The sequence below is a fragment of the Struthio camelus genome, chromosome W (assembly GCF_040807025.1).
Source record: "Struthio camelus isolate bStrCam1 chromosome W, bStrCam1.hap1, whole genome shotgun sequence".
NCBI lineage: Eukaryota > Metazoa > Chordata > Aves > Struthioniformes > Struthionidae > Struthio > Struthio camelus.
In genome coordinates this window covers 49,628,856-49,644,074 of record NC_090981.1, presented here as the reverse complement: position 1 = coordinate 49,644,074, position 15,219 = coordinate 49,628,856, and the positions used below count along the sequence as shown (strand labels likewise).

General features: G+C 41.1%; 1 protein-coding gene across 5 annotated transcripts in view; it reads left to right on the top strand.

Moving 5' to 3' along the window:
* LOC138064044 (probable ATP-dependent RNA helicase DDX4) overlaps positions 1-15,219 on the top strand; it is a 48,247-nt gene that overhangs the window by 9,609 nt on the left and 23,419 nt on the right. The window contains exons 1-6 of one of the 5 annotated variants that reach the window (XM_068924743.1): positions 4,043-4,413; positions 4,585-4,671; positions 6,428-6,494; positions 11,210-11,284; positions 12,940-13,011; positions 15,109-15,195. In XM_068924743.1, coding sequence (XP_068780844.1) covers positions 4,600-4,671; positions 6,428-6,494; positions 11,210-11,284; positions 12,940-13,011; positions 15,109-15,195 — 373 coding nt within the window. In that variant the 5' untranslated portion in view covers positions 4,043-4,413; positions 4,585-4,599. Of the gene's footprint in view, positions 1-4,042; positions 4,414-4,584; positions 4,672-6,427; positions 6,495-11,209; positions 11,285-12,939; positions 13,012-15,108; positions 15,196-15,219 lie in introns of those variants that run through there. The other 4 variants (XM_068924744.1, XM_068924742.1, XM_068924741.1 and 1 more) reach the window with 4 other exon arrangements.

The following is a 15,219-nucleotide window of genomic DNA, read 5'->3' as shown; positions in this document are numbered from 1 at the left end:
ATCCAAAAAAAGCACCTTACCCACTTGCTTCCAAGCTTTTGCAATCTGTATGGTGCATAAACATAGACCTAATCCTTGCCAAAACCAAGCACAGTTTCTCATTATGACTGGCTAAGGTCTTTCTGAGGGGAGTGGTGCATCATGACTCTTGACCTACTCAGGAAGGTAGGCAACACGTACCGAGCAAGCACAGGTAGCAGACTACACTATAGGGACTATCAGACAAACAATACATTTTAGAAATTCACTATTTTTAAACCTAGGCCTTTTCTTTACACCTACTTACAGCAAGTTGGGAACATGCCCTTTTCATATTTGAGACTCTGCTGAAGTAAAATCCTAGGGATATTTATAGCTCATGCTTGAGAAAAAAAAATCATTGAATTGCTTGTAAGGATGGCAGCAGAGAGAGCTTTCCCACGTAACGAAGCTATTACAAAACAAACTAGACATGAATCCCAATCTGTACTTTTTGTTCAAGTGAGCCCCAAACAGACTGGGTGGCCAGCAGTGGGTCTATTCATTCAAACAAAACTGCTGTATAATCTGAACTTCAAACTGAGAGAAAATGAGGCAGCAGAGTCTAACACTACCAGTGATCCTGAAACTCAGCTGAACACAAGCTGAGTCTGACTCGCTTCTATGTATCCCACTGAATTCACTATCATCTTTTGCATCTGAGCCACTCTTGAAATTCAAATACTGCATGTACCTTGTGGCTCTTGAAAGATTTTGGTAGACGGGCCAGGAAGTGTGGCCACTTCTTGTGAATTTGAAATGCAACAGTAACATCAAATGCTAATGCTAGTAAAGTGAATTCAATTGAACCATGCAAAAGCAGGCACGTGAATCAATTCAACTTTTTGAGCATGCAAGCAACTAGTCTTATTCTTGACACTTGTTCACTGTTCTATACTATGAAATACTTACATAGCTACCATAGCAGACATACAACATATATTTAATTGCATCCTTGGTCACTAAGTACAGTCCTTTGAAGAGTGATACTTCAGAAAATTTTTACCAAATGATTTATCAGCAAGCTAGCCTAACAGAGGAGTATCAGTTCCTCCTGTTCTCTTGTCAAAAATGCTGCCAACAGCAAGCTGACTTCACAAAAGGGTATTCAATAATTGTCCTGCAATCTTTATGTTCTACCTTTTCTGTTGTGATGACACGTTAGCTTCTGAGCGATGAAACCATCTCTTGCTATGTACCTGGGCAACATCTAGAAAAATGAGAGCCTCAACTCATTTAGGACCACTTGGTACAAGAGAAAGAGGGCATTAAATACAGGTCTTCAGAGAAATTTCCATCTCAAATTGTACATTGAATCTTTTGATTTAGCCTTAAGGCACACCTGCAAGCACAAAGCAAAGTATAAGATAAGTCTAATACGCACAAATTCATAAATTTGAAAAAATATAAAGCTAGTATGTTTTAGAGTATGAACCAAGACATTTTCCCATAATTGCAGGGGCATGGGCTTTTGACTAGTGAACTTAGTCTTTTGTTGCATTTTTTTAGTTACATCTCTCTCCAGATTTCTTTCTGAAATATATTGATAATATATCAGGAAGAACATTTAAGCTGTAAATACTGTGTAACGCTCAAAATTCTTTTTGTGGGCAAAGAGGAATTTTGTTTATGGGCACATTATATATATATATATATATATAAGTAAAGCCAAGAGCTTCCTGTTAGTGTAATTGAAATCTTAATAGTTTAATCCTTATTAGTCCAGATCGAACTGTTACATAAAGAAGAAAATACAAAATTGTTATATACACACTTTTCAGTTTCTATCCCTCTTCCTGGGGTTGACCCTTCCACTGCTCCTCTCAGCTGTAAGGTTGGTGGTTTCATTCTGGCAGCAGCAGCAGCAGCAGCAGCTACAGCATGTTGTAAGCATCTTGATTCCTTCACTGGGAAAAATATGACATTCATATTGGTGGTTTCTTCTTCACTCCAGGATCCACTTGGGGTCCTTTTTATATGTTTGCTAGCATGCTTTTACACCTTCTCCAGTGGTCTACAGTTCCATGTTACATCCAGATTTACTACATATGGCACCCTTTACATACTATACCTGTTCTTTGTTACCCCTGAAATCAGTTTTGCCCAGCTCCAGGCCTGCATTTCTGTAACTAACCACGAGCGAGTTATTTTTACCCACGGCATCTCCAGTGCCAGCCTGTGCCCCATCTCTGATCATCCCATGCCTGTACTCCTCTATACCACATCCTGTGTCACCACTTCTCAAAGCCTCTGCTACCATACCAGGCTCCTATTTCACTCTACTACACTGTTGTGTTACGGTCATTAAATACTTCATCCTACATAGGATAATTGCTTGCTACTGCTATCTATGTAATAGTTGTACCACACACAGATAACAAAAGTAAAATAAATAGGCCATAGACACCTAGTCAATTACAGAAATTGCTGTCACAGCCAAACCAAGAAAAACAAAGCAGCAGCCACATTAAAAAAAGTTCAGACAAACCAAGCCTGACAAGCCTCAGTCCTGAGGCCTTGCAAATTCAGTGCAAACACTATAGCCTGTTATTGGGAATGGCAATACTGCATTAGAGGGCTACATCATTACAACTGAACCCTTGATCATGCAGGGTAAAAACTTTCTGGGGGCATATAAATTCTAGCTGTAACATACAATTTTTTATTTTGAAACTTCACCCCAGGCAAAGAGGAAAAATATTCTGAAGCATGTGTCCTCATGACACTATCTAAGAGAGGTCACTGCAGCATCCCATCACACTATCGTGAGGAAAATTTAACGCAACCTCTTGAATAAACATGTATTTGTTATGACGACAGCAAAAAGCTGAAAAGGCTCATGCAACAAAAACACTGCAAAATCTTTTTGATCTGTTCAAGTTCTTCAACATCTTAGCTAAAGCTCAGAAGTGTTATCAGCGATTGTATATTTTTCTCTTTGATCAGTACAAAAGAAGAGAAATTGAACTGAACATTCGACTCTTGCAATCACAGTTAGAAGCAAGATGCATCATAGTAAGTGTTAAAGGTTTGTCTTTGTTGGAAAAGATTCAAGGGTGATTTTGTTGCCCACATACAAATATTTGTACACTTCCACAAAAAAATGAAAGCCATGCAAGGATGGATAAAACCTTATCTTCACTATCTCTACATTGCTGCCTCAAGTATTTTGAGGCACAGGTAGCACATGGGACAGAGACTGATAGAGAGGAGTTCTCAAACAGGCACGTAGTTTTTCAGAATAGTTTTTCCAAGTTGAGAGAAATACTTTGAACAGGGCAGAATAGATAAATGATAATTTATCGTTAGTAGGGCAATACACACTTCCTTTAAACTTTTTCAGAATAAGCATTGCCATATTACTCCATAGCATGACAAAGACAGCAAGAGTATGCTGTAGGCAGCTTAGAAACACAAGTCAAAATATCAGAGTACATGCGTATATATGTATTTTTTTAAATGCACTATACAAGTAAAAATCCTATCTATAAACTTCAGTACTTAAATAAAAAGCCTTATGCCAGGAATTTAGCCTCTTCTTTTTCCCTATCTAAGTCTAGTAACAAAAAGTTTTGGAAAGAGTGATTTTTAAAGATTTTGTTTTAAAATATAGCATCTGTTTAATTCAATTAAACAAATAATTTATTCTCACAAAGGGGCATTTTAATGATCTTACAAAGTTGTTTTTATGCTTAAGTACTACTGTTTAAAACTTTTTTTGCAATAAAATGACCATACCTCAGTTACAGCTCTGTCAAGCAGCTCTGATTTCACTGATTTTAGTAGCTGTTTGTAAAATAAGTCAGACTTTAGCAATAACATATGCAGATAACTAAGGAACATTCAGAAGCTCAGAGAGGGGAACCAACATACACAGATATTCCAATACTAGGGAAAACAAAACTCTGAAAACCTGAATTTTCCTAAGCTCCCTTTTCTTACCACAGGCACCTTACCTCCTCCAAAGCCAACCATCTCTCCACACAGCAGAAGATCACGTGTACTGCTTCCCTCCTCTTCCTGCGTACAGGGCAAGCCACCAGAGCAAGGGGCTCGTCCAGCTAGCTGCCCGTTGCTCTACGACTCCCGCGTAGCACGCGCACTGACGCGCCTGCCACGCAACGGTCGCAACGGCCGCGTGTCTTAGCACCCCCCCACACGCGCTACCAGCGCACCAGCTACAGGCGCCAGCGCATGCGCCGCGCTGGCGAGCCGCGCTCTTATTGGCTGGCGGGCGGGGCGCGCGACGCGGGGCGGGCTGGCGGCAGCACGTGGCGGTAGGGTTATTAGGCGCCTTGTTGAGGCGCGCCATCGTTTTTCCGCGCGGGGCTGCGGCGTCTGCGGGAGGAGGAAGGTGCGGTGCGGAGCTGGGCGATTCTCTCCCAAGAGCGGGGGGTGAGTGGGCCCTGCGGTGGAGATGGAGATTGGGGTGGGGGGGAAGGAGTGAGGTGGGCCTGCGGTAGGACATGCGGGTACTCTGCCCACCGCATGCGCGGGCGGGCGGGCGCGCGCTGGAGTCGTTGGGGCGGGTGTGTGGCTAACGTGCGTCCGCTGTCGTGCGGGCAGGCTCGGGAGCGCAGCATGAGCCAGGAAGACTGGGACGCGGAGATCGGCGACAGCGGGGCGCCCTTCCTCCCGCCCTTCGAGGAGCTGGTAAGGAGGCGGCGGGCGCGTGGGTGACCGTTGGGCTGCAGCACGTGGCCGGTCTCCTCTCCTCTCCCTTGCCGCGGCCCGGGCGGCTGGCAGGCTGGTGGCTGCAGCAGGGGACTGCCTGTTGCTGTGGCTTCCAAAGCACAAACTGGCACTTGCCCCCCCAGCTTACCTATCGAGAAGACAAAGCCCTTCCGTGACAAAGAGGGGCAACTGCAGTCTCCCAAGTGCCTCCTGGCCCTGGTGGCTCTCAGAGCCTGGTCAGAGATCAAAAGCTATTGTAGATAGAGGAATAGGTGGAGTTGTTGCTTCCCCTCGGATCTTTTATTGCTTCTGTAATTTGTCTCTACTCTGGTTCCTCCTCACCCCCCTCCACCTTCCCCACTAAATGAGTTGGACTGCTAAAATGTTTGTGAATTCAACTCACTTAGACTGAAACTGGAAGAGGATTCTCATAGAAATTAGTCAGATGTTGATTCTTATATATGCAGGTTAAGGGTGTCTGGAGCCTGACAACAGGTAAGAATTCTTAAAATGTAGTTCTGGCGTTCTTAGCAGAACAAGGATGACTTTAGGTACCTGCTACCACATCTAGTTATAAGCTCCTAACTCATGTGTACAAATTCTTCCTGTTCAATTTTGCTATGTTTGCATAGCAGCTAAATGCTTCACTGGGAAATAAAAGAGAAAGTAGAGGAATGAGAAGAGATACAGCTAAAGATAAATATTTTGCTACTTCTAGTCCCAGTGACTAAATATCAGCATCACAGAAGAAATTGTGATAAACTTTGTGAGGCTTTATATTGAATATTTATTAGCTGATACTGGCTTTAGTGGGCAAACTTAAAAATCTGTCCGTGAGGAGAGGTAAATGCTATATCCAAATACATATAGGAGACTAGAAGCAAGGTTGTGAAAAATAAATTGTTGCCTGCAGTTTCAGAGTAGTAATTTCCTCGGTTTGAGTTTAATTACTTGTAGCGGATGATAGCCACTTAAAGAGAACTTATAAAGCTGTAGTGAAATCTAAAAAAGCACTATCTGGAGTAAAAATGTTTGTAGTTTTGTGGTCTGTAGTCAGCTAGTGTTCTGGCTTCTTAATGTTAGTGCCTGTCTGGCTTGCATTAAGCAGGAGAAAGTAAGACATAGTCTTCACTGGAGATATTACTGATAACAAGAGTAAAATGTGTTGTTCTGAACTGTTGCAAATGGAGTTTCTGAAGCTTTCAATAAATAAGAGACTGATATCAGTCATTCGTATCCTTTTAAGATTTCCTCTGTAAATATCCTGTATTAAAACCCTGAAACTGTGGTTGTGAAACATGAAAAAACAGTGTTTATTCATGATACTAAAAGTCCGAAAGCTTTCCAAACAAATACTGGAAAAGAGTTACTTCAAAATGTTCTAATGCTGTTTTGGGTAATTAAATGTTTCTTACATTCAAGGCTTAAAATGTTCTTTAGCAAGCTAACCGTGTTGATGCCTCCATAAATCGGTGCTAGAGGGTAAGATAAACTCATTTAACTCCGTGTGTCAGCTGTGCATGTTTGTGGCGACATGAAGCGGTGAACAGTATGTAGTTATAGTAACACTAACATAAGAAACTTTGAACAAAATTGTTGGAAAGACTACGCGCTTTAGAAAGTGCAGAAGCAACATGTTATTTCTGTCTGTGAGAGCGTTAGCAGCTGCACCTGTACGTATGTATTTTGCTTAGTCCGGAGCTGACATGATGATGTACCTTTTTTCGTATTGTAGGAAACGGGCTTCTCTGGAAGACCAGATGGTCTCTTGTCTGACCGCAGTCAAAGTATAAGCGCGTTAGGTATGTGTAAGACACTTGATTTTTATCCACTTATTTGGGGAGCTGATGGTTTGAAGGGTTTAGGAGATCAAGAAAAGATACAATGCTATCGTGTTCTGATATTATCACGTGTCACCGTGCAGTAAGCAACATTATGGGTAATGCAGTAAGTAGACTTTACTTTTGACCCTTACTCGGTCTTTGTTTACTGCAGTTATATGCTCTGGAAAACTTCGCTCAACGCGACTTTTAGTGAAAGTCAGTAGGTGTCAACTTTATAAGCGTTTTTACAACTGCCTGTGCTAAACATGAATTTTGGAAATGAATAAATATTATATGCAGAGTTGAGCAGCTCTAGCAGGGTCACCTCTAAGAGTTGTGTTGACAATAAGAAAAGTTCGGATGGAGTTGTTGAACAGAAACTTACATCAGCATTTTAAAAAACCCCACAAAACAAGATGCTGATACCAGGTATGAAGTTTCCTTAAAGCAATCTTAGTTGAATGAAGACAATGCCTTTATAAACTTGAACTGAAATTTTAGTTTAAATATGTCAAGTTAGTGTTGCCATGGAAGGTAATTTACCCCAGGCATTGCTTTGTGTGGCTGTACAACAGTCAGGTCAGGAAACAGGTTTTGCTCAGACCTGACAGTCTGTGTGGGATAGGTAGATTCAGGGGTTCTCACTGTGGTCTATGTTATTAAAAATGGTCTTTGTGTAGGTGACTTGAGGGCTTTTAACTTAGGTAAAGTTAAGTAAAATTGCATCTGGGGAAAAACTTGGAGCTTATATAATTTAATTGACTCAACTATGAAAGAACTTGTTAAAATAAGTTGAGATTGTTGTGTTTGGCGGAAATCAGAGATTAATCTGTTCATGAGTGGTCAGAACAAGGCAGTATGTTACCAATGTATCACCCTTCTGCCTTCCAGTCTGTAGGTGAAAGGCTGTCAAAATTTTTCTCCAATTCTTCGCCCCTAAGATGTTGGGAAATTAAGAAGGGTGGAAACAAGATAACGTTTGCACTGTTGGAACTTCTCTGGATTTGGACTGGCAGATATGGGGAGCAGAATTCAGAGAGCAGGCTTTGCTTTCATCCTAGAACAGCAGAATGTTTTTTTTCAGGACTCCAGGTGACTAACTGTAGTAATGATTTGACACAGAATAAATAGGAAAGAGTGCTCTTCAAGCGAACCTTTCTGTTATACCATTAGCTGGAAGTGAGTCTAAGCTTTGTTGTATTCTTTTTGTTCTGGATGTGCTCTTGTGACTCTTCCTGACTAGCTGTCAACTGCCTGTTCAAAGGTTCTTCCATTATATATTGCAAAATCAAGTTGCGATTTTTGCGTCTTGCACTGAACTCATGGTTGGGGGGAGGACTTTTGCCACTGAAGGTCTTGCTTTCACTGTCAACATTAACAATTTGTTTCTTTTTGGAGCCAGGCGCATCTTGTCACGTTAGATCACCGTGAGCAATTTCAAAGGCTCTGTTTTGGCCTAACTAACTCTTTCAGGTCCTTTTCAGTTGATAGGAATCTCTGTGCTTTCAGACCTAGTAATGCTGAGGTTACTTGTTGATTTGCTGTTTTAACTTGAACTAAAGCTGTTTGGGCAGTCCAAAGGCACGTTTGTGCATCTAGTCTTGACCTCATTTAAAATCCTGTACCAGTATTGGGGATTCTTTTCCCTACGCTGCTATGGAAAAGGTTGTCCTTTTTTTCAGAAAAAGCTGGATGGGCCTTTCCTCTATTTTCCTTTGGAAAACCAACTTGTAATAAAGAAATAGTGCATTTGTGTTTTTAATCAAGCCCCTACAGGCTGCTCCTGTTGTCTGGAATGCACTTCTAGACTATGCTTAGTTTATAACTATATTGCTAATTGTATAAGTCATTTGTTTGACACACAGTACCATGAGTAGAGTTAGGGTATGCAGGGTCACCTTCCATTTTCTTTTTCCTTGAAACACGGAATCTAGTAGTAGTGCTCTCTAGCATAAGTCATAATGAGCATAAGCTGAAAATAACAATCACATGCTTGCAACCGGTGTTTTATAAAGCTTTATTTTGACTTAAATCACTATTTATTCTTTGTATCTCTTCCACATGAAAGCAAACCTTTGTTTACAAGCTGGCTATTCTGAATTTTCAGTTCTGAAAGATCTCCTTTGTTTCGTGCTCCTTTGGTACTCTTTAAAAAAACAGAGTTACACATCATGCTGAAATGCTGTTTATTTAGTATGTACAGGATTTGGAGGTGGATGTCTCTGAAATGGAGTAAATCAGTGTTTCAAATTCCAGTTCCAGTACTAAAAAATGCGGTAAATGTGCATAATGAACAAAGCAGATCTAGCAGCTGTTGTTCGGGGTATGCTGATGCAATGTTAGATTTTAACTGTAGTGGACTGAAAACAAGGCTCTGTTCTAATATTCTTAATCTTTACTTGAAAATTGATAAATTTAGAATGGAAAATGATATAGTGGTAAATGATATATAGCCTTTAGCTTTTGGTACTTCCTCTAGACTCCCTAGAAAGACTAATTTGCCTCCCATCCCATATAGATATGAGAACCTGTATAAGCAGATACAACAGATGAAAGGTAACTATAAAAATAGCATGTTTCTGTAGTTACTTCTGTCAGTCTTAGTAGGCTGTCTGGAAAGCAGCAGTGCAGCGTGGTCTTCAGTTGATTTGGTGAACGTGCTAAGCATATCAGACTTCACTAAAGACAATTGGAATCATTATCAGCTCTTTCCTGTTAGCTGTCTGTAAAGCTGTGTTTTTGTCTAGCCTCTTTCGTAAGTAGAGGCAGAAGACTCAGACAAGGTGCAGGAACTTCTCAAAGCAGATAGGTTACCGATGAAATACTTTGACAGCTGATGTGCTTTGAAAAACTCTGAATGTTGAATTAACTAGGTGTGCTCAAGGTATGGAAATCTCAAGTGGAAGAGGAGTCGTGGAATAAGAATTGGTTAGGAATGGAAGCTATGGGAAGAGTCCTTACCCATTTAAAAGCAAATAGACTTGGTCAATGGGAAGCCAATCTGTCATCTGATAAAACCTTAAAATATCAATTTAATGAAGTTGTGAGATATTTTTGTTTACTTGTTGGATACAAACGTGAGTATCAGAATGTTCTGTGAAGGAATCTTGCATACCAGCGTTATCACAAACTACCCACTTAAATATTCAAATTAACATGAATTCTGAACACTGTTCAGACTAAAGTAGCGGTTTTAAGCTTTTAGTGCTGTAGTGGCCAAGGTTTCCTAGTAGAGTCACTTGGTAATGTTACAAGCGCGTCATCTTAGCTCTTGTATGCAGGTGGCCTCTTTATTAACTAATGTGTCTGTCTCGTTGAAGAGTGTATACGAGTGTTTTTTTTTTTTTTTCCTCCTCCCAGGGGTAGTTTAATCATTAAGGAAACTGACTGTTTTCCTTCCAGAGTAAGCTGATTTAACATAGTCTACCATATACTTACAGAGCTATCTAAAAATCTGTAGACTTATTTCTGTAGAATCTGTAGATACTTGATTCCAGGTTTGATATCTTTGTGATGGTTGTTCCTGTAAGCTGATTCTGAGATTGATGTTGTAGAACAGAGAGCTTCAGTATTATTACAGAAAAATTCAGCTTGAAAGAGACACGCGGAGATCACCTGGTCCAAACTGTTGCTCAAAACAGGGTCACCTAGAGCAGGATAGTCAGGGCCACTGGGTTTTGAGCATCTCTAAACATGGAGATTCAACAACCTCTCTGGGCAACCTGTCTAGTATTTGATCACTGTAGAGTAAAAAAGGTTTTTCATTATGTTTAAATGGAATTTCCTGTATTTCAGTTTGTGCCCACTGCCTCTTGTATCCTCACTGAGAAGAGTCTGATTTTTGTCGTCTTTGCTTCCTCCATCAAGTGTTAATTCACATTGATTTTCCCTCCAAGCCTTCTCTTCTCCAGGCTAAACAATCTCAGCAGTTTCAGCCTCTGCCCATGTGACATGCTCCAACCCCTTAATCGCCTTTGCGGCCCTTCACTGGACTCACTCCAGTATGTCCACTGCAGTATGTTCTCTTTTGTACTGGAGAACGCAGAATTGGACACTGCACTACAGAGGTGGTGGCATGGGCATTGAGTAGAGGGGAAGAATCACCTCCCCTGACCACTTGGTAGTACTCTTCCTAATGCAGCCCAGGATGCTGTGGTTGTCTTTGCCTTCAAGGGCACGTTACTGGCTCATGGTCGACTTGCCCACCACAGCCCCCAGGCACTTCTCTGCAGGGCTGCTCTCCAGCAGGTCGGCCCGCGGCCTGTACTGGTGCGTGGGGTTATTCCTCCCAAGGTGCAGGGCTGTGCGTTTCCCCTTGTTGAACTTCATGAGTTTTTTCTGCCCATTTCTCCGGCCTGTCGAGGTCCCCACAACCATCTGGTGGTGTACCACCCGGTCCCCCCAGTTTTATATCATCTGCAGGCTTTCTGAGGGTGCAGTGTGTCCCATCATCCAGGTAACTAGTGAAGACATGAAACAGTACTGGCCGCAGTATTGACCCCTGGGGTACTACTGGCTGGCTTCCAGATGGACTTTTTGCACTGCTGATCACAACACTTTGAGCCCACCATTTAGGCCTGTTTTCAATCAACATCACTGTCCTCTTCTGTAGTCTATACTTACCAGTTTGTCTATGCGTATGTTACGGGCGGCAGTATTGAAAGCCTTAGTATCTAATCGTTATTCTTTTCCAGGTGCTGGTGAAGGATCTAACAAAAGTCAGCATATGCAGGATGATTTTGGAGTCCGAGGATGTTTCAGGAGTAAAGGTAGGATTTTTATAGTTAATGTTTGTGGTTTTGGGGAGCAATTAATTCTTCTGTTTAGACTACACATTTAGGATGGGGAACCATGCTACTGATACCCAAATATATTCTGAAAATTTGAGTAATACTGTGTTAATAGTATCCCCATAGTAATATGTGGGAGTTAACAGCATCCCTCAGCAACAGTACTGAGGGATGCTGTTTCTTATGGAAAACAGTAGGTATACCTGTTCTAAGCCATCCTGTTGAAATCATTTTCTTTGTTTTGTAAATGGATACCTATTACACCATATGTTTGTTTTTCAAGTAACTGATTTCACAGTCTTCACTTTCCAATGTAATATGTTGACCTTGGTCAGGCTGCTAGTAGAAGTTCCAGTCTATTCTGTAGTGTATGCATTTAGGTAAACTTTCAATGGTGTAAATGTAGCTTCTTATTCCTTACCTATCTTTTGAAGATGTTCTGATTTGTAATGCCAAGTATGCTTTAATCTTAACTGACATGATTACATACCACTTCTGTCTTCCATGGTCTTAAGTTGATTGTGTATTTAGTAGGCTAAACTGGTACTGACTGGAGAATGTATGCAATTCAGCCTTTGAATATGTATGCATCTCTTCCTCTTGCTATTCCCTTTCCCTTCTGTATTTTTATACGTGTTTTTTCTTAAAAGAATAATTAGTGGACATATCACTGGTATATTAATATAACTGCTAAATAGAAGATGAAGTAGATTATTATAGCTTACTGTGATTCCAGAGGCTAGTATTTCTGGGCATGTAAAAAATGATGGCTAGGAATAGCTAGCATGGATTTACCTGGTATAAATTGGTTTCTGTGAGTACCAGCTGGGTGCAAAGAGCTCTGCTGACTGAAAAGGACTTGGGGGATGAGAGGGGTACAGTGCAGGGAAGGGGGAGCTGATTGACAGTAGGCTTAAACATAAGCCAACAGTGTGCCCTGGCAGCAGTGAATGTTAGCAGTATGCTGGCCTGTCTTAACAGATCAAGGGAAATGATTGTCCTTTCTAATTGCTACTTGTTAGACCGCATAGAATACTGCGCCCAGTTTTGGGCCACCAAAAGAAAAAAGACATTGCCAACCTAGGTAAGTTCAGCAGAGGTCCACCAGCATGCTCAGGGAACTGCAGTACTTGCCTTGTGAGGCTGAGGGAGCAGGGCTTGTTCAGCCTGCAGAAGAGAAATCGGGGAGAAACCTCATGAGGAGGTTATCCAGAGTGGATATCTAATGAGGAGGTTTTCAAGAATATGGATCCAGGTTCTTTGAACCTCTTGAACCTCTGAACTGAGGTTCAAAACAGGTGAATGAGAGAAACAGGTGCCAGTTACAACAAAAGAGGTTCAGACTGGATAGAAGGGAAACTTTTTTCCCCCCATAGGGACAGTCCAGTGGTGGAACAGGTGCTTAGAGAATGCAACCTTGGGGGCATTCAAGACATGACTGCACGAAGCTGTGAGCAGCCTTGTCTGAGTTTTGTGTTGAGTCTGCTATGAGTGGGAGTTCAGACCAGAGACCTCCTGAGGTCCTCCCCAACCTGAATGATTCTGGAATTCTATGTTGATTTAAATAATAAACTGGTGTCAAAGACAGTTGTGAAGTTGATATTTTTTCTTCTTTTTTCTCCTCCTCATTGTAGATACTAATGAATCTCTGAACAGAGAGGATCAGCCAGTGAGATTTGGTAGTGGAAGGAGTTTTGGAAACAGAGGTAACTTTATGGAGTGTCTGTAATTCTAGTAGCTATTTGTATTTGCTATTCAGGTATTAAATTTTGTATCAGAGCCAAATTAGTATTTATGACTTTGACACAAAGACCAATCCATATTTCTGCGTAATTTAGTCATTCAGTATAACCCCTTAGTTTTGATTGCACAAAATACAACACCCATCTGTATTTACCGTGAAGGCAGGGCTCCGCATTTAAAATCAATGCGTTTTGTTGACCTCTGATTTTGATTCCTTTTAGCCTGGAGGGAGATATTTTTCCGATATCTTTGAGTGATAATATAGTAGAAAAGACAGCCGAATATTAGTTCTCATGTATACACTATATGAGAAGGCATACCAGTGCTCTTCTGTGCAAGGCCTGAAAGTTTTCTCTTTAGTGTCCCTAAAGTGATATTTAACCCCTATCCTGCTTCCAGCTTATAATGGAGAGTGCCCCTCTCATATGTGATGCACGTTCAAGAAACTGGTCATTGCCACTTTGTTCATATTAGCCCATATGCTCCCACCAGCTGCCATCAGAAGTGCATCTGGTAGTGGAAACTATTATCATGTATCATCTGTCCAAACAATTTTCTGACTGTAAGTGGAATTGCTTATGGAACAAGGAGGGCAAGCTCTAATCCTGGTTTGGAATGTTTTGCAGAACAGCATTGTGCCAGCATCTCTGTTCAGGGCATCTGTGCAACCACTTAAGAGTTCTATGTACTCCTTCAGAAAATTTCACACTGTTTCCCCTTTGGTAGGTCAATGCTAGGTTTAGTTGACTAAGCAGACAGTAGCACTTTGCCAGTGACAGTGGATAATGCCTAACAGTTCTATTGTAGGCTGTCTTAAGTAACTGTTAAGTAACCCACAACCTGTATTTAAGGTCTGTAATACCTGTGGATGTTTACATCCAGCCTACCTTTTGCATGTGAGTCTTTAGGATGTGATCTGTTTTGCATTTGGAAGAACTCAAATGGCAGTCGCTGTATTTCAGTATGTATGTACCAAGAAGTGGGGGAGACAGAAATAGATGTCTGTTGTACAACTTTGTGGTCTCATTTAGTAGGAGATGCTCTTTGTCTTTGCAAGATGATGGAAAAGATGTTCAATAGAAGCATAAAGGCTGAGGAGTAAATGACAATAGAAGTGGCCTGCTCAGAACTTGTGACAAAACCTAAAACTGTCCCGTCTCTCTTAAATGAGAAACAGCTTGTTTATGGATGTGGCTGTCGTCTTCCTCTCCCTCTCCATCAGAAGGGCGAGTAAAGAAGGGGGAGGTAGACATGAAAATATGTTGAATACTTGTTGTGTCAAGCAACTAAATAAACAATGTTGAGTAAAATATTAAGCATGGATAAATCTGAAAGGCAAAAGGTACTTGAAGAAAGCCAGATATTTAAATTCTTAAGAATGGGATGATTAAATGTTCCTTTGCAAATCTCAAATTTATTATTGACTCAGGGACAGTATTAGGATTTGTTAGGAGACGGTCTAGGATGACTCCAAGAACTGTATAAGGAACTTGTTCCTGGCTTTGCAGAAGTGAAAAATGTGTTCTGTCTACAAGGTGAGGATTTCTGTGTTAAAGTTAGACTTACGAACTGTGTTTGTGGGAGAATGACAAGAGGAACAGAAGACTGTTATGTAGGGGTTAAGACTTGTCAAATCCTGGCTACATAGTAGGCGGTAAATAAAATATTACTTCACTATGGTAACTGGTTACCAAAACCAAGAAGGTGCAAATGCTGCTAGTTGTCCTGTGCCTGAACCAGAGGACTAAACTGACCTGCATCAAAACTGAAGACTTGTAAGTGAGCAGCTCTCTGTTAAACATTTACATGTGTAAACTCAAATATTTCAAGACTTAATGCTTGATCTACTTCTCGCAAGAAGCAGTATGGGGTGGGGTAGACTTTCCTTCTCTCTGTATTCCTTTGGGAATATGTTTAGGCAAATCACTTACTCTTGACTTATCACTTGTTAGTCTAATTCATAGAATTAGGGCTGAGAAGAGTAGTCATCAGATAAAAAGCACTTGCGTTGCCCAGCAAAGTTAGGCAAACTGAAGTGTTGTGTTATGGGTACTACACAGGTTTTCACGAAAGGAGCACGACAGAGGGTCCCAGTACACGAAAAGGAGGTTTTAGAGGAGTTTCTGGAGGCTTTGGACAAAGTCAAAGTAAGTATTTATATTGACTGGTTT